General features: G+C 45.0%; 2 protein-coding genes across 3 annotated transcripts; one reads left to right on the top strand and one right to left on the bottom strand.

Moving 5' to 3' along the window:
• Positions 1-165: 165 nt before the first annotated feature.
• Positions 166-3,187, bottom strand: LOC136527786 (cytoplasmic 60S subunit biogenesis factor REI1 homolog 1-like). The gene is made up of 5 exons (XM_066520627.1): positions 2,877-3,187; positions 1,779-2,330; positions 1,519-1,688; positions 669-887; positions 166-565 (listed from the first exon to the last, which is right to left on the bottom strand). The coding sequence occupies exons 1-5, from the start codon at positions 2,979-2,981 to the stop codon at positions 406-408; spliced, it is 1,206 nt and encodes a 401-aa protein (XP_066376724.1). The 5' UTR covers positions 2,982-3,187; the 3' UTR covers positions 166-405.
• Positions 3,188-3,431: 244 nt separating this feature from the next.
• LOC136529135 (replication protein A 32 kDa subunit C-like) lies at positions 3,432-9,140 on the top strand. Of its 2 annotated transcripts, none has more exons than XM_066522201.1 (10): positions 3,432-3,601; positions 3,699-3,827; positions 3,933-4,030; positions 4,124-4,165; positions 4,307-4,384; positions 6,888-6,966; positions 7,055-7,315; positions 7,619-7,701; positions 8,589-8,657; positions 8,735-9,140. In XM_066522201.1, the coding sequence occupies exons 1-10, from the start codon at positions 3,494-3,496 to the stop codon at positions 8,817-8,819; spliced, it is 1,032 nt and encodes a 343-aa protein (XP_066378298.1). In that variant the 5' UTR covers positions 3,432-3,493; the 3' UTR covers positions 8,820-9,140. The 2 variants fall into 2 exon arrangements, with proteins under 2 accessions (XP_066378298.1, XP_066378297.1); XM_066522200.1 differs by having other exon boundaries at positions 3,696-3,827.
• Positions 9,141-18,565: the final 9,425 nt, after the last annotated feature.

The following is an 18,565-nucleotide window of genomic DNA, read 5'->3' as shown; positions in this document are numbered from 1 at the left end:
GCCACAGCTGGGACAAAGTAGTACCTAGTACGTGATGTTACAATCATTTCTACCAGCGATTTGACTTCTAGTCTCTCCATTGAAGAACGACTTTGCTGCTGACAGTTGATGCAACAGGTGACGACACATATTAACCACGGTGTAGCGGCGATTTGAGCACCCATGTCTTGCAACAGGATTATCACATAAGACAGAACACATAAATAGTAGGCTGTTAGCAGTCCAACACGCAGGTCACAGCTGCTTCCACACCTCACAGAGTTCAACAAAAACTTCGTATGGAAGGTATACTCCTAATCCAAATATCTTAAGCGCCAACATTGTCAGTGATAGACAAGAAACCGTAAGACACCATATAAATGTCTGGAGGAGCTCCAGACTGGGGTGCAGGAAAAGGCAAAGTGTCTAATACGGGCAGTTCTTAGGGAGGTTTCGGATCACATTGCTCTTCATCCCGATCTTGTTTCGCATCGCCTCGACCCCGGTCTTGTTCATTGCACGGAGAACTTTCAGCCTTACCATCTGCTCCTTAGACTGAACTGTCACCAAACCCATGCTCTTGTAGCTGCAGTAAAAACAGATACCATAAATAATGGTGCCAACCCGAAAGCTAGTGAAATAACACGAAGACAATGCAACGGAAAAGGGGGCAGCACAAAGATTTGGACCTGGAAGCCAGTGAAAGTGCAAGCGCACGGTCTGTTGCAACAGAAGGCCGTGGTTTCTGGCGATAGTAGCGGATAAATTCCCTAGAACCAAGGGTTCTGACTCGAGTGCCTTTCTCACTCTTGTTTGTTATTACGAGCTCAGACCCACCGGTTCCCAGCTCAATGTTGTTGGTAGAGTCATCAACAGCAACCAACTGCTTGCCTTCTGCATCAACATAACTGCAGCAAAAGTTAAATTGTAAGATGCGTCCAAACTTCATTGACTAGCAAAAACTAAGATTATCAACAATACTGACCATGGTATCATAACAAATTCACTATCTCAACCATCTATGTACAAATCTCCAAGCATTTTACCTTACCTTTCCATTTGTATGAAATATAACCCTAATATTGTCCCACCAAAAATGACTGAATAACAGTCTGCATTCTCAAGATTATTCTTTGCCAATGAACGAATGATGCACCAGTTAAGCAATTTTATGAAATATCAGGAGATCACAACTCAACAGCACAACCAAAAGAGTAAGAGCATAACATGATCAGACAGTTAAGCATAACATGGTACGGATTTCTGAAATTCAAAACACATCCAGCAACCTATCAACACTAATATGCCAAAGTATAGTTTATTATGACTACAATCCACAGTGCAATCCGACATTCAAATGAATATGGTCTCAGTATGATCATTTCCCTATGTAAAGTGCTAAGGGATGGCCAATTACTCAATTACCAAATTAAAATCATTTTATTTCAGAAACCTTTCCATGGTGCTTAAGAAAAACAGGAACAAACATTGACCATTTAAAAATAACAAACTCAGTAACATAGAGTTGAGTTTAACAACCTGCTGCTGTAATCATAGAAATCCTCAAGGTCAGCATCTTCATCATCTCCACCATCTCCATACCGCAACTTGCAATGCCCCTTTGCTTCCATGTGTTTCCTGACAGCCTCTAGACTGAAGAAGGGCTGGCATCTGTCATTGCAGTAGAGGCAGATAAAATCACGTTTCACCTGCAGGTAGGATAACCAATTCAGCGTGAGGATTAAACTTCATGTTTGCACACATACAACATTCGATGTTACACTGACGAAAATGTATACCTTCAGCCCGACATAAGTAAGAAGACCACTGGGATCCTTCAAGTATTCACTGTCAGGTATGAAAAACCCATGCTTCTTATGCATATGGACCATGCAGTCTTCTATGGTGTCATGCTTCAGATCACACATGAAACACGATGAGATATCCAACTCTTCAAGATCATCCATGTCATCATCAGATTGCTCATCTTCTTGCATGTTGGAAGTAGACTCATCAGCCAACTCCATCTCACTTGGGTCAACTTCAACCCACTCTTCCTCCTCATCGTCGTCTTCATCCTCCTCTACTGCAGATGGAGCTCTGCGTGGGACTCGTTCAGGAAGTGGCTTGACTATTGTAATACCAGAAATAGAGGCATTGGGCTCCTGAGAGGCTTTCAAAAGATGTGATCGTGAGTTAAGATGCTGCTCATGAGCTTTCGAGCTCCTGTACTCCTTTCCACAGAGAGCACAGCTGTAAAGCATTGGTGTGCTTGCAGGTTTGTTCCCCTCCGCCAAAGCAGCTTGCCTAGCCAGAAACAGAGCCTCTGTGACACCAGGAACTCCAGCCACCTGAAGAATTTAACATATCAAGACAAAGCATAATTGAAGTTCAACACACAAGGAAGCAATAACATGATCAAATCAAACAGACAAAAAAAGTTGAACAATTCTCCACACGTAATATCCATCATAGCCAGGCCAGAAATGTACCAATATATGTTCTTTTTTTTGGTCCATAAAAATATTAAAAAAATATCCTGAATTTCTTAATTCTAATCAATTTTCATGACTGAAATGGAACTCTTAAGTATCCAGATGGACCCAATTTTAGAAATTACCAATCTGCAGCAGTATTTCTATATCTAAATATTCACATACAACTATCACAAAACTATAAAAATCAACAAAACTCAGGTGCAGAGGTTGGAGTTTTGCAAACATTCCAAGACCTTAGCTGTTAACAAACTCAAAATTCCGATACCGGAGAGTCAAGACTCCCACGCTTAATTCTCAATTCCTCTCATTCTAGTCCCCAAGGCAAGCCGCACGAACCGATGAACCTAATACCTAGGGTTCTAGCGACAGAAGGCCGGCTGCGGCGGGGGGCGACGTTACCTTGCGCTTGAGGTTGTAGCGGTGCCATTCGGAGCGGTAGTGAAGCCGCCGCTGCTCCTCGTCGAAGAACCCCGCGTTGCACGCGTTGCAGGTATCCATCGGCATCCTCGCTCGGCTCTCTCTCCTCTCCGCTCGCTTCGGATTCGCCTTGCTCCGGCAGGCACGGGCGGGGAAGACTCTCGCTTCTCTCCTTCTCCTTCCGGTGCCGCTTCGCCTTGTACGCGGCGGCTCCTCGGTGGTGAAGAGTTGGGGGAAAGTGGCGGCGGGGCGGGGATGAAGGGGGAGGAGGAGAAGTAGGAGAGGGCGAGGCTGCCGCGTCTGGTGCTGACGTTGGCGCTTGGGTCAGTCAGGCCTCAAGCCTGCACCGCCTTTCGTTGTTGGGCCTTTATTTGGGCCTCGCTGGGACGAGGATTTCGGCCGCCCCGAACCGGGCTACGGGCCGGTCACGGAGGCCTGGCCGAAATTACCATGCGCCTGCCCGCGGAAGCGGCACCGAAGCCAATTTTTTTTTTCCCGCTCAAACGACTGCCGTCCCCACGGCCCCACTCGATCAAATCCCCTGGTCGTCATCGTCCCCACCGAAACCGCAGCACCGTACCCGCGCGGACGCGAGCACGATGGCCACCGCGGCCTCCTCCTACTTCGCTGGCTCGGCCATCCTGCCGTCGCAGCGCGCCGCCGCGGCGCCCGACAATTCCGCCGTCGCCGCCTCTTCTCCGGCCAAGGTCCGTCCGTAATCCTCGATTCCTCGTGACAGATTTCCATCCCCCCTCCCGCCAAACCCTAAGTCCCTAACCCCATTCGCCGCTCCGATCGCAGCAGTCGCGTGACCCCCGCTTCTCCGGATGCGCCCCCACCACCGTGCGTCACATCGCCCGCTCCTTCGCCGCCGCCGATGCCACCGGTGGCGGCGACCCTGTCATCTCCATAGACGGCGTCGACGCCACCAACGTAAGCACCCCCGAGCCTCGGAATCCCTTCCTGTAGTTGCATCCGCGCGGGTTCGCTTACCTCTGTGTTGCTCTGGGAAAAATTCCCCAACTCGCGCGCGTGTAGGTTTGGGTTCTGGGGAGGGCGGTGAGCGTGGTGAACATGGAGGCTGGCGTCTCATTCAAGCTCGACGACGGCACTGGGAAGATCCCGCTCGTGCGGTGGTGAGTCGCGAACTCGCGATTAGTGTTTCATTCATGTTTTAGCTAGATGCAACTGTGGCTGTACAGTATGTGAGAGTTTTTCATGAAATGCAGGATCACTGACGATATTGATGCTAAGGAAGTGTCTATCGTCCAGTATGTATTTGATGTTGACAAGCTCCGAGATGCGTTTAATTTAGTCTTTACAAGTGATTTGAGATTTTGACATTTTGCTTTTAGCTATCGGGAAGTTGATATGACATAATTGTTATTGCTTGTTTGCTGGTGTATATGAAGGAATGGTTTATACCTCAAGGTTCAAGTTACTCTCGTAGGGTTTAAAGCTAAGCAGCATGGTTTTGCTCGCTCTATTAGGTAAAGGATCTAAGTTTTCTTTGCTATGGATGGCCTTTCTACCACTATTTCTGTATATGCATACAATTTTGGTTGGATTTTTAATTCAGGTCGAATGCTTGTCTTGTTAGCGAAATTTTATCAATATAATTTGTTACTGTAAAATGGATCTTTAACGTTCATAGAACGTGTTCAGACTGTTTACTCACTATTTACTAATCCAAATTTTGATTTGAGCATAAAGCTTGACTGCTGCTTCTACAGTAATTTTTAAATAACGTTTTCAGTAAGATTAGGTTTGTCATAAGAATGGAATGCTAGCCTTGTTATTAGGATATTCTTATCAGAAGCATATTGGAATTTGAAATGCATAATTTTTTGAGGAAGATGTAAGGTTAAGTGGGCATACATTTTGTGTAGGCATTCAACAACAACAACAACAACAAAGCCTTTAAGTCCCAAACAAGTTGGGGTAGGCTAGAGTTGAAACCCAGCAGAAGCAATCAAGGTTCAGGCACGTGAATAGCTGTCTTCCAAGCACTCCTATCTAAGGCTAAGTCTTTGGGTATATTCCATCCTTTCAAGTCTTCTTTTATTGCCTCTACCCAAGTCAACTTTGGTGTTCCTCTGCCTCTCTTCACGTTACTATCCTGGCTTAGGATTCCACTACGCACCGGTGCCTCTGGAGGTCTCCGTTGCACATGTCCAAACCATCTCAACCGGTGTTGGACAAGCTTTTCTTCAATTGGTGCTACCCCTAATCTATCACGTATATCATCGTTCCGAACTCGATCCCTTCTTGTATGACCGCAAATCCAACGCAACATACGCATTTCCACAACACTTAATTGTTGAACATGTCGTCTTTTCGTAGGCCAACATTCTGCACCATACCACATAGCAGGTCTAATCATCGTCCTATAAAACTTGCCTTTTAGCTTCTGTGGTACCCTTTTGTCACATAGGACACCAGATGCTTGCCGCCACTTCATCCACCCTGCTTTGATTCTATGGCTAACATCTTCATCAATATCCCCGTCTCTCTGTAGCATTGATCCTAAATATCAAAAGGTATCCTTCCTAGGCACTACTTGACCTTCCAAACTAATATCTTCCTCCTCCCAAGTAGTAGTGCCGAAGTCACATCTCATATACTCAATTTTAGTTCTACTGAGTCTAAAACCTTTGGACTCCAAAGTCTCCCGCCATAACTCTAGTTTCTGATTCACTCCTGTCCGGCTTTCATCAACTAGTACTACATCGTCCGCGAAAAGCATACACCAAGGGATGTCCCGTTGTATGTCCCTTGTGACCTCATCCATCACTAAGGCAAACAAATAAGGGCTCAAAGCTGACCCTTGATGTAGTCCTATCCTAATCGGAAAGTCATCCGTGACTCCATCACTTGTTCGAACTCTAGTCACAACATTGTTGCACATGTCCTTAATGAGCCCGACGTACTTCGTTGGGACTTTATGTTTGTCCAAAGCCCACCACATAACATTTCTTGGTATTTTATCATAAGCCTTCTCCAAGTCAATAAAAACCATGTGTAGGTCCTTCTTCTCCCTATACCGCTCCATAACTTGTCTTATTAAGAAAATGGCCTCCATGGTTGACCTTCCGGGCATGAAACCAAATTGGTTGATAGAGACCCGCGTTATTGCTCTCAAGCGATGCTCGATAACTCTCTCCCATAGCTTCATAGTATGGCTCATCAACTTAATTCCTCGGTAATTAGTACAACTTTGAATATCCCCTTTATTCTTGTAGATCGATACCAATATACTTCTCCTCCACTCATCAGGCATTTTGTGTAGGCATTGCCTCTCTTATTTCTTAATTGTGGTCCCCTGCCACACATTTGGCTGTGGAACCATGGTCTTGCTCATACTAATTATTTCTGGGCTCTAACCAGTTATCTCACATATAGCTTCATTATTGTTAATTTGTTATTGTTAGGTGAAACTGACATTAAAACTTAGAAGGCCACATGCATTCTCATTGGAAAATAAGGCTGGTTTACTGTCGTTCCATGTTATACTTGTTCCTGTATATATTTTCTCTGTTTGTCTAGGCAATACACTCTTTTTTGAGCTTGCATTTGGCTAGGATTAACTTAAAGCTTTGTTGGTTACATTTCGTAGTAAATGATAAGCACTGTTGTCTGTTGATAATGGATCTTATTCTGCACGAAAGAACTATATTTTAATTATAGTCCTTGCACAACTTCTTCCTTTGGGTTGATCTTCTGAAGCCTAGTGCCAGCTGCAATACAGTATCATCCAGGCTGGAAATTGGATTAGTTAATATCCTCTATATATTTTGTTACTTTCAAAGTGAGGAACGAGATAAATAACTACTATGTAGAAATCTAGCTTATTATTGTAGCATATGTTTATGAATACTTGATCGTTTCTTGCCTATTTGTATCTGTAAGTATCAATACTTCTACCAGGATTTTTTTTTAACTTTTACCAGCTTCTTACAACTAGTACTTAGATCGTTGTAATTTTGTTTACAGGCCTGTTACCAATTTCAATGAAGTGGTGCTGCACTTCATTGAGTGTATGTATGTGCATTTGGTAAATGTCCGGCCAAAGGTGATTAGAGCAAATGACAATTTTTTGTGTCGGTTCGATTTTGATGATGTATGAAAGCACAAAATGTTATTTCCTTTCCATTTTGAAGATGCAAGGTCAACTCCCTAGCGCTATTCAAGCAAATGTGTCTACTCATGAGATGCAAGCTCAAGTTGCTCACACAGTTCAAACAAATGCACCTGCTTATATGCCCTTCTCTGGTGGAGTAAGAGAGCATCAAGTTGATTTTGTTCCTCCAGTAAACCAAGGGCGATTCCCTTCATCAGTTCAGACAAACACATCTACTCATGTACCCTTTTCTGGTGGAGTTAGAGAACAGCAAGTTCACTTTACTCCTCAACCAAACCAAGTAAGAAACCTCTCAATTTTCTCATTTTTGAGAGTTTCTTGCTAAAGAAAAGTAGGTGAATCTATGAGTCAGTCATGGCATTTGATATTTGAGATAAGAATCTGATTGTGTTGATCCTGATCTGCAAATTTTACAGTTGAGCATTATGATATTCTGAATTGAGATAGTTCATTGCCTGTCCTAGCACTTTTCATCGCTGCCTTATTATATTTTATTCGCGAACTTATATCCTTCACTGCCCTTTCTCTTTGGGTAAGTATGTTTGCCTCTTGTAACTGATTGGTTGTGATAATTTTTGTTCAGTTTTCAGCTTACCCAGGTACTGGTGGACAACAGCACGATCTGCAGAGTATGGTTTTGGAGGTTATGCAACAACCAGATATACTGTAAGATCGGCTTTGCTTTAAACTATGATAAAGGATAGAAGATCTTAAGTAGTGCTAAACTTTGGCTGATTTGCTTATTTGTGGTCACAAGCTTGAGAAGCCCTAATACCAATCAGTGATTGCAAGTTAGTTCCAGCCTTACACACATCCCTGATTTGCTATTTTGGTGCCCTGCATGTAGGAGTCTGAGTGTGTTCCAAAAGGAAAGTAGGAAAAATACACTTCCATTTTAAATATGCACAAGCTAATTTTATGTTCAAATAATAAGTAGAAGGCACGTAGATCAGCATAGATTTGCGAGAGAGTGTAGTGGCATTCATTCAGTTACATCTTTTAACATTTAAATGAATATGATTTTTGCTGCTTCATTTGGATATTATAATGTGATGATGACCTATGCTGTAACTTCATGGTCTGGTTACACACAGAGAAAAATGACCCAGAAATAACATGGAAATATTATAATCATAATGCACATAAAAAAGTGGTCTGGTACCTACATCCTGTGTGTTTTCATGCACATAATGTGTCGTGAAGTAATCTGTAACAATGTTATGGAGTTTCACAAATAATCTAGTAATCTGATTCCTTCTTGATCCTTTTGTTTGAAGTCTTAATAACTTAGGTGGCTGTATGAGCTTTGTCAAGTCATAAGTGTTAAAGCTATGGTATGTTACTTGCTGGCGATCTTCTGACTTTTCAAGGAATCAAGATACTTCGATTTGTTTGATTGTCTCCTAGTTTTCAGTGGAATCAAAATTCCCTGTTTGTCCAATTTTGCATTGGGCATCTTCTCAACTAAGATGTTTCAACACTCGCATTGATTTCCATGGATGTATTCTTGTTTTGGAGTTCTGAATTGACCATTTGCTTTCACTTTTATGCAGTGCACTTGAAAATGGAGTACATGTTGATGAAGTGGCAAGGAGACTTGGAATGCCAAGAGCACAAATTATGTATATAACTCTCCCCTCATGTATTTCATCACAAGCATATGCACTATGCTAAATCTTATATATCTTTAAACATGCAGGGTCACTGCCCAGCGTCTGGTCGATTTGGCCTGCCTCTATTCCACTATAGATGACTATCATTTCAAGTCTCTTTTAAATGGTTGATCAATGTTATCATCTTCAAGACTAGTATAATGGCATTTGAGATTATTGGCAGTTTTTAGGTACTGAATAGCATTCGTGTATATGCTTTAAGTATGCACATCTAGTACATGCATTTTTCTTTGTACAGAGCACTGAGCACCCGTTTTTTAGTTGCCAAGCAAGTTACTCAGACTGTCAGACATGCAGATCGGTTAGAAACTTAGAATGTCAGAGCATGGGCATGCTGCAGTTGCTGGATGGATCTGCTTAGTACTGTTTACTTGTTTTTATTCCACTGGAATATACAGTGCAATCTTCTCATTCATTTCTGTCTATGCTTGCTTCCGGTTGCCACGCATGATCATCTTTTTTGGGCCCCTTTTTATGCTTGTGAGTTATGAACTTATGATGTGATCTTGCCCATTTTTTTAGTATGTTTACTGTCATAGATGACAATAACATGGTGCCCAGCTGCTCATCATGGATTTCAGCTTTTTTCTTTCTTTTGTCAGTAAATTTTTGCCTGGTGTTTGTAGTTGAACATGTGTTTCAAATATAGTATCTCTGTCTCATGTTTGCAGTTGATTTTGAGTTTCAATTGAGGGTGCCATGGGAATCAAATAAGAAACAGTTGGGGATGAATGAAATAATAGGGGTTTGGTCTGAAAAATTCACTCTTCAACTTGTCAGGCCAACCACTTCCTTGGTCTTACTACTCATGTTAAACATGTCCTCTTCTAGTTTAGGTTATCTTCTTTAGGCCGGCTTGTCAAAACAAATCTATCTGCTCGGAACAATAATTGTGTACAATAGCTTCCTGAATCCTGAGTGCGCTCACCTAAGGTTTTTCTTTTCTTTTTCGGAATCCATCGACTGATCAGAATTGCACACATGTTATCTTAAAGCAAGAACGTCAATGATTATTAATTGCCCTATCTAACTAACACCAGTTTGCTACTACATTCATTAGCGTTGGAACTCTCCACAGGTTATACTAGATCCTACCACATATTACTCTTAAGATTGCATATAATAGCTCTTCATGAATTGAATATGAAGCATGTGTAGAAATAAGTCAATTTCTTGTAGTAGGTGACGTCTTAAAACATGTCTGCATCAGGCATACTGTACCTGGCATTCTGGTGTAGTTTTGATGTTTGGGATATTTAATACCATGTCTGATATATCACTCACATCAGTAAAGAATCATGTTCAAGTTTTTCAGAGTTGTACATGATATTTATCCAGGATCAGGTCCGTACTGTCATATGTGTCGGTGTTTTTGACCTAAATTTGTATTTGCGCGTCTAGCTCGGATGGTGTGTTTGGAGGACATAAAGGTTTATACTGGTTCGGACGGAACGTCCCTACGTCCAGTTCGTTGATGCTCGTGTTACCGGCACTTGGTTTGCACTAGGGGTTACAAACAGGCGAGAGAGTGAGAAGATCCCAAGTCTCTGGTGGAAGGAGTGAACGGGTGCTGAGAGCTCGCTTGCCGCTCAGTCGTGTGCTCGTGTCGTGCTCTTATTTTTTTTAGCCCCCCGGCGTGGGGCGCCCTGCTTCCCCTTTTATAAGCGAAGGAAAAACGTGGGTTACAGAGGAGGAAAATGAGAAGAACGAGGAGGAGAAGAAGGCTTCTAGGGTTGTCGGGTCCTTCTTCTCCTTCATGTAGGTCCCGTTGATCCTGTAAATGTCAACAGGGACGGCTCCATGTCGTGGCCCTGTTCGTCACTGGCGCCATACGCAGGCGTCATCTGTCGGTAATGGCGTTCCACTTCGTCCCGACGAACGTCGTGGTGAACTGACGCGCCTGTCAGCGTCCGTATGAGGATTAGGCAGAACAGCATCGGCACGTCCTGCACTGTTCTTGATGTGAATCCCTAGGTATGGCCCGTCATGGCCATGGGTTACATCGAGACGTGCCAGCCTCTTTCCTGACATTAGAGTTTTGACCCAGACCCATACGCTTAGACCTGGAGTGGTTGGTGGCGGTATGGGTCCCCGTCGAACGAGACGGAACCTGCGTCCCCAAGGTCGGGCAAGACGGAGCCCACGACATTGGGCAAGACAGAGCCCGTACCCAAGGGGTCGGGCGAGACAGAACCCGCGTCCTTGGGGTTGGGCGAAATAGGGCCCGCACCCAAGGGGTCAGGCGATACAGAACACGCAGCCTCGAGGTAGGGCTAGACGGAGCCCGTGTCCTCTAGGTCGAGTGAGACGGAGCCCGCACCCAAGGGGTCAGACGAGACGGAGCCCGCGGCCTCGAGGTTGGGCGAGATGGAAACCGCGTCCTTGGGTCGGGCGAGACGAAGCCCGTACCCAAGGGGTCGGGTGAGACGAAGCCTGCGGCCTTGAGGTCGGGTGAGACGGAGCCCGTGGCCTTGAGATCGGGCGAGACGGAAACCGCATCCTTGGGGTCAGGCGAGACGAAAACCACGTCCTTGGGGTCGAGTGAGATGGAGCCCATACCCAAGGGGTCGGGTGAGACGGAGCCCGCGGCCTTGAGGTCGGGCGAGACCTTTTAATACGTCTCGAGCCATCCGGAGAAGTCAGCATAGGTGCTAACTTCCTTGCTTTGGGTACCCCTAATATCGATACCCGACAGTAGCCCCTAAGCCCGCGGAGGAGTAGAATACTCCTTTGGAGGCTTTTTCAGACGGGAGGTCTCTTATGGCCTTGGTTTTCTTTTTGTAGCCCGTGGAGTGTCCTGGTAGGACGGCGATTCTCTTTTGTCGCAATCGGTCTTATAGGGGGCATGTAGCCATAGGATTCGAGAGGTTGAAAAGCTTGTTCTTGATTCCGGTCCCCTAGGATCCGATCGGTCCATCGTCGTACTGTGACCGTGCATTCGGCCTCCTTGCAAGTCCAACTCCATCGAGCCCCAGCGCGTAGCAGGGGTCCAGTCGAGGGTCGGCTTGTCTTTGTGATCGTCATCCCTCAAGCGTTTTTTTCGATAAAATGGAGGGGCTAAGTCGTGCCACATTTTCCTCGATGGACGAAACATGGTGCCCGGTGAGCTGTTAATGGGCTAGTTCAAGTGGGGCCTCGGCTTCCCGTTTGTGTGGGTCGTGGGTCAGTTGGTGACCGACTCTAGACTCTTGGTGGCCAATCCATATAGTTCTTGGGTCCGTTTGGCCAGTCCCAAGGGCCCATTGCCTTTCTTCGAGAAAAAACCATGGACTGGGAACCGACCAAGACTCGAACGTGGGCCGGGATGCCCACGACGCTCGTGCGCTCTAGTACTAGCCGCTAGTGGGCCCATCCCTTTCCACACCTCGCTCTAAGGGTGCCCCAGAGCAGCTGTGAACCGTCAGTGGGCTAGCCTTCGAACTCCTAGTCCTAAATGGGCCGTATGAGCGTTTTCAACTCCGTATTCCTCCTTACCTATGATGGTTCTCGCGCCTATCTACGCCGACACTGTAGCACCCGGTTTTAAGAACAAAATCAGATAGACACCATATGTGATCCCAGAAAGTCAAATCTCACATATAGCTATAAATAAAGGTAATATCAATAGACAATGCTCAATATATAACGTACTTAGTATACAGAATATAACCTTAGATAGCAAATAGCGTAAAGACAACTCTGATCTTCGGGTGAAGACTCCAAATCCATAGGGACAACTAACTAGTTGGACACAAGCCTAATTCCTCTGAACTCTAGCAATCTGGTATCCATCCAGGATTTTCATCCAAATATTTGAAAAGTAAAGCAAGCGTAAGTACATGTCATACTCAACAAATATAACATGGGGTTCATGAGGCTCAAAAGGCTGACACTGGTTTAACTGCGATTAGCTTTTAATGAGTCATGATTTTAGCAATTGAATAGCAACAAGTTTATCACAAGCCCATATACACATAATTAGGTAAACATGAATAATGAATAGCATAAACAGTAATCATTAATGAGCATCTTTATCATTAGTATCATTAGTGTTCATCACCTATTCCGTAAATGTTCCAAGGCCGCTCGTGACCGTGAGCACGGCTGATATACATGTTTTACACTCTACAGAGGTTGTATACTTTCATTGGGAGTCGTGATTTACCCTTTTGCCTGAGGCGACCAACCTCTTGACCCACTACCAAGGAAGGTCGGCAGGGTTCACTATGAAGTCTTTTAAAGGTTCGTCTAAGAAGTTGGGGCCATTAGATTCACTCGGCAAACAGATATAGGAACCCCCTGTCGAATGGCATAATTCCATCATGGCTATACACATAAGAGTAGAGGCTGTCCTATGTCTAATTCGTCAAGCCATTCTTATGCCAATAAAGGTAACCTCTAACAAGCTAGAAAAGGTCCTCATACTGAGCTAAAGCTAGAGCCATATAGCCCTCACAGTTGTACTGTAAGTCCCAGATGATCACTTACAGATAAGTCCTTAGGGAGAGAAATCTAAAGCACCATAAAAATAGCCCAATGCTCTAGCCCCCTTGTTCCATGTTGCTAAAAAGCATCTTTTAATGTTTATTGCATATTACATTAGTCAAGTTACAAGATCATGGCTTTAGTAGAGCACTAGCATCACACTACCCAATGCAATACCCCATAGGTATCAAGGCATAAGTACAAAAGACTAGGATATCCTTAGTGGAAGTCAAGGTAGACATATGCAATATGAATTAAATGATTAAAGGTGTATAGGACAACAAGGAAGATCCCATAATATACTTGCCTTAAACTTAGATTCTTCTTTAAGTCCAAAACTTCAAAGATCTGCTTCTTGATTCACCACGTATAACTCACCGACTGGACAAGATCACAAAGCACCACACAAGCATTCATGAAATTATACATGAAGCAAATAATAGATCTAAATTAGAATAGTACACCAAACATAAAAAATAAGTAAAAAAGTTTAAAACATGATTCTACGCATCGCTACGAACACATAGTCGCAAGAAACACTCTAATCGGAGCTACGGTTGAAAAGATACAACTACCGATAGATTTACTTTATACGTGGAAAAGAAAACTATAGGTTTCATTCATTTTAAATATATATAAGATATTTTATAAATAATATAAATTGAATTAAGTCAAATTTAGATTTGAATTATAAAATTAAAGTAAAACAAATCATATTTTATTTATAAAATCTAGTTGCATAATTACTAATCAAGATATGATTTAAACCATTAAATTTTAGAAATAGTAATATGATAAACACTATTACTAACACGTAGATCTCGTCGCTATGAATCTAACGCAACTTGAATAGGTCAAAATAGAGCTAAAACGTAGAAAATATGAAATAAACAAGATTTTCTTTATTAAAATAATAGATTAAATCTAACCTTGAATTTTAAAAGTTAAAAACATATCTAATAGTAGTATGAGCATGTAGGTTATGAAATTACGAATCTAACGCAAGTTGAACGGGTCAAATCGGAGTTAAAACGGAGAAGTTATGGCTAAAATAAAATTAGTGACAAAACTGTAAATAGGTGAAAACGTATTTTGGATCTAAACCGACGAAACTACGCTTTCCAAAGAAGAAAACGTAATATGTGATTGCGCTTTGGACCATGGGTTCTATTTTGAAGAAACCGAGGGGCGCTTTAGCAAAAATGTCTGCGAACCGATATCTTCTAATCAGGGCCATAGATCTCCAGATGGACGACCGAGAGTGAAAGGGGAAGATGGGGGTCGCCGGCGTGCAGTTTCTAGGCGGCGACGCCATGGTTGGCGATGGAGCTCGGTGGCGAAACTCTAAAACGGCCTTAGGGTCCACCGTTTTCGATGGAGAAGACATGGGAGGAGAGAGGAGGTTGAGGAGAGCTCACCTAGGTGGATTTTAGCGGCGAAGAAGGAACAAGGCGGGTGCGGGGCCCGACAAGGCGACAGCTCTCGCGGCGGCGCTGACGTAGGGCACGGGTGGCTCGGTGAAAGTGGTTGTGGCGCTGGAGGGCAGAGTAGGGAGGCAGCGCAAGGTGCGGCTCGGCTTATATGGGGCCGGGCAGCGTAGGGCGCAAGCTACCGAGGGGGAGGCGTAATGGAGCCAGACATGGACACCGGCGAAGGAGTCCGGGTCCTATACGAGGGTAGGAGACGAACCTGTCATGCGGGCTAGGGCTGTCGATGAGCGCGAGCGCAGGGCCTGCTGCCAGAGACAGAGGAAGAAAGGAGAGCGGGCGGCGTCCGCGTGGATTGGGCCGGCGCGCAGGGTGGGCCACGGGGCAGCGCTGCTGGCCCACGCGGAGAAGTGAGGAGAGACACCTGGGCTACAGGGGAGAAATGAAGTGAGGCTAGGCCTGCGCGCGCGGCTGGGCTACGGGAAGCGGGAAGCCGAGCTGGGCCACAAAAAGAAAAAAAGAAGAAGCAGGCCTTTAGGCCGAATTCGAAAGGGAGGAAATTTTCCTTTTCTATTTTATTTTCAAAACCAATTTAAATGTAAACCAAATCAAATTTAAATAGGATTTCAAATACACTTTTCAATTCAAACATAAATCAGCAATTTTGGTAAGTTTTTAAAAACAAATTTTACCACTTTTTAAATCCTTTTTATTTTTCCAATTTTCTTTTCTTTTATTTCACAGCCATTTTTAATTTCTTTTGCAAAAGAAATTTAAACCATTTTGAATTTTCAATCAAAACCACTCAACCAAATAAATCAAATGCAATGGCATGTATGCTCAAACATGTTGCTACCTTTTGATGAGTTTTAATTTAATGAAAAAAATATTTTCCTATATTTTACGAGCACAAAATGTAGAAATAAATCATTTTAAACCTATTTTCAAAAGAGGCAAATTTTAGGGTGTTACAGACGCCGAGCTAGACGACCTCGATAAGGAGGTGGCCTCTCTGGCACAAGACTTACCTACCGAAATAGAGGAATGAGATCGTCCCCCAAGAAATTAGTTAGGTAGATAAGCCGGACGGCGAACTTGTAATAAGTGGACAAGCTCTTAAATTTTGTTATGGCCAAAAAGATTTTTAGCTCTTCTCCCCTTTTTGTATAAAAAGGTTAATGCGTTCTGACCCTTTCCATCGTTAAGGCTGTAAAGCTCGGGGTGCGGGTGAAAAAACTCTGATCATGCTGGTGAGCAAAAACACCATTGTCGCCGGGGCGTAGGTTTCTTGCAGTCCAACCAGTTTTACTCAGCGTTCGTTTCCGCAACCCATACTTTCTAGATCTTGACGTGAGAAAGGGTCGGGCACAACAAATATTTGATGGGTAGATATACTCTTTAATGCGTTCTGACTCTTTCCGTAGTTAATGCTAAAAAGTTCGGGCTGTGGGCAAAAAACACTGATCACGCTGGTGAGCAAAAACATCGTAGCCGCTAGGGCGTAGGTTTCTTGTGGTCCGACCAGTTTAACTCAGCGTTTGTTTTTGCAACCCGTGCTTCTAGATCTTAACGTGAGAAAGGGTCAGACATAGAGAATGTCTACCGGATAGATATGCTCTTATCAGCCCCCGAGTGAGGTCTGACCCCTTGCCATTGTTGGGGTCGGGTGTCACTAAAGATCGAGGAGTCGATAACGAAACTGATGAGAGAAAGTGTGTGTTAATATAGGGTAAAAGCAACATAGTTGTTCGATGTTCCAGGCGTTGATGAAGACTTCGCCGTCGATGGTCTTGAGCCTATAGGTGCCTGGTCGGAGCACCTTCACGACGACGTACGGTCTCTCCCATGGCGGAGAGAGCTTGTGGTGGTTCTTGTTGCTCTGGATGAGGCAGAGCACCAGGTCCTCGACGTTGAAGGCCCGCCCCCACACTCGATGGCTGTGGTACTGACGCAATGCTTGCTAGTACTTGGCCGAGCGGAGGAGGGCAACATCATGCGCTTCATCTAGCTAGTCCATGGCATCCTCGAGGTACGCCTCGGCTCCCTGTTCGCCGTACGCCCTAACCCTCGGTGCTCCATAATCGAGGTCATTCGGGAGGATAGCCTCAGAACCAAAGACCATGAAGAATGGCGTGTAGCCAGTGGCCCAGCTGGGGGTCATCCTTAGGCTCTAGAGCACCACAGGAAGCTCCGCGACCCATCGTCTACCAAACTTGTTCAACCGGTTGAAGATCCTAGGCTTGAGGCCTTATAGGACCATGCCGTTTGCGTGCTTGACCTGCCCGTTCATGCAGGGGTACACCATCGTGGTCCAATTGATGCAAATGTGGTATTCATCGTAGAATCAGAGGAACTTTTCCTGGTGAACTACACATCATTGTTCGTGATAATGGAGTTCGGGACTCCAAAGCGATGGAAAAACAACACGGCTTGCTCGAACTTGATTGTGGAGATCGGTCGAGCCTCTATCCACTTTGTAAATTGGTCTATGGTGACAAACAAGTGTGTATAGCCCCTAGGCACCCTCTTGAGAGGTCCAACTAGATTGAGCCCCTAGACCATGAACTGTCACGTGATGGGGATTGTTTGGAGCACTTGGGCCAGCAGGTGGGTCTACCGAGCGTAGTATTGATACCCTTCACAGGTGCGCACAATATGTTCAACGTTGGCTACTGTGGTCGGCTAGTAGAAGCCTTGTCGAATTGCATTTTTGACCAAGGTCCTAGGTGCGGCATGGTGCTTGCAGACCCCACCATAGATATCACTCAGCAATTGCTTCCCTTGTTCGATGGGGATGCAGCGCTGTAGGATCCCGGGGTGGCTTCTCCTATAGAGCTCGCCCTCAATAAGGACAAAGGACTTGGCATGACATGCAAGCCATCGAGCCTCTGTTTTTGTCCATCAGTAGTGCCTCACGGAGGTGGTAGTCGAGGTAGGGCATCCTCCAGTTGGCCAGAGGGTCGAGCTCTGTCGCTAGATCCTCGTCAAGCTCTATGACTTCAGGGTCGGATGGAGCCATTGACTGGTTAGCCCCTGAGCCTAGGGTAGGCGGCCCATCACCGGTCTATTCTGGCTCCTTGTAGCAGACCGAGGGCTTATACTGATCACTAGCAAAGACGCCCATCGGCACTGGCTCTCGGCCGAATGCCGTTTTCACCAGCATGTTGGCCGCCTCATTGAGGTGCCTTAGGATGTAATTGAGCTTGATACCGTCGAACTTGTCCTCTAGTTGGAAGACTTCTTGGCAATATGCAACCATCTTGGTGTTGTGGTAGCTTGATTCTTTCATGACTTGGTCGATGACCAGCTAGGAGTCGCCTCGGATGTCAAGCCATCAGATACCCAACTCGATGGTGATGCATAGGTCATTGATGAGTGCCTCATACTCGGCCACACTGTTGGAGGAGGGGAAATGGATGCAAACCATGTACCTCATGCATACCTCGAGGGGCGAAACAAAGAATAGCCCTGCACTGGTGCCTTTCTTCATCAATGATCCATTGAAGTACATCATACAGTACTCTTGGTTGACGACTACTGGTGGCATTTGGATCTCAGTCCACTCTGCAATGAAATCAGCCAACACTTGGGACTTGATGGCTGTCTGAGGGGCATACGAAATGCCTTGACCCATCAGCTCGAGTGCCCACTTCGTGATTCTTCTAGTGGCATCCTAGTTTTGGACGACCTCACCGAGATGGAAGGACATCACGACCGTCACCAGATGTGACTTGAAGTAGTGACACAACTTCCTTTTGGCGATAAGGATGGCGTACAGGAGTTTCTGGATTTGGGGGTTGCGAGTCTTGGAATCGGATAAGACCTCGCTAACGAAGTACACATGACGCTGCACTTTGAGGGTGTGTCCTTCTCACTCTACCACCAGGGCAGCGCTGACCACTTGCGTGGTGGCTGCAATGTAGAGCAGAAGCGGTTCCCTATCGGTTGGGGGACTAGGATTAGGGC

This window comes from Miscanthus floridulus, chromosome 19 (assembly GCF_019320115.1).
Source record: "Miscanthus floridulus cultivar M001 chromosome 19, ASM1932011v1, whole genome shotgun sequence".
NCBI lineage: Eukaryota > Viridiplantae > Streptophyta > Magnoliopsida > Poales > Poaceae > Miscanthus > Miscanthus floridulus.
This window is presented reverse-complemented; position numbering and strand designations above follow the sequence as displayed.

What these genes read in the sequence shown, in the direction of transcription:
- LOC136527786 (XM_066520627.1), bottom strand. Translation starts at nt 2,981, where the DNA reads ATGCCGATGGATACCTGCAACGCGTGCAACGCGGGGTTCTTCGACGAG. An exon ending in TTCTATGATTACAGCAGCAG is followed by an intron (nt 888 to 1,518) that starts GTTGTTAAACTC and finishes CTTTTGCTGCAG; the next exon opens with TTATGTTGATGCAGAAGGCA. An exon ending in GCACTTTCACTGGCTTCCAG is followed by an intron (nt 566 to 668) that starts GTCCAAATCTTT and finishes TTTTTACTGCAG; the next exon opens with CTACAAGAGCATGGGTTTGG.
- LOC136529135 (XM_066522200.1), top strand. Translation starts at nt 3,494, where the DNA reads ATGGCCACCGCGGCCTCCTCCTACTTCGCTGGCTCGGCCATCCTGCCG. An exon ending in CCGCCTCTTCTCCGGCCAAG is followed by an intron (nt 3,602 to 3,695) that starts GTCCGTCCGTAA and finishes CTCCGATCGCAG; the next exon opens with CAGTCGCGTGACCCCCGCTT. An exon ending in ATGCCAAGAGCACAAATTAT is followed by an intron (nt 8,658 to 8,734) that starts GTATATAACTCT and finishes TTAAACATGCAG; the next exon opens with GGTCACTGCCCAGCGTCTGG.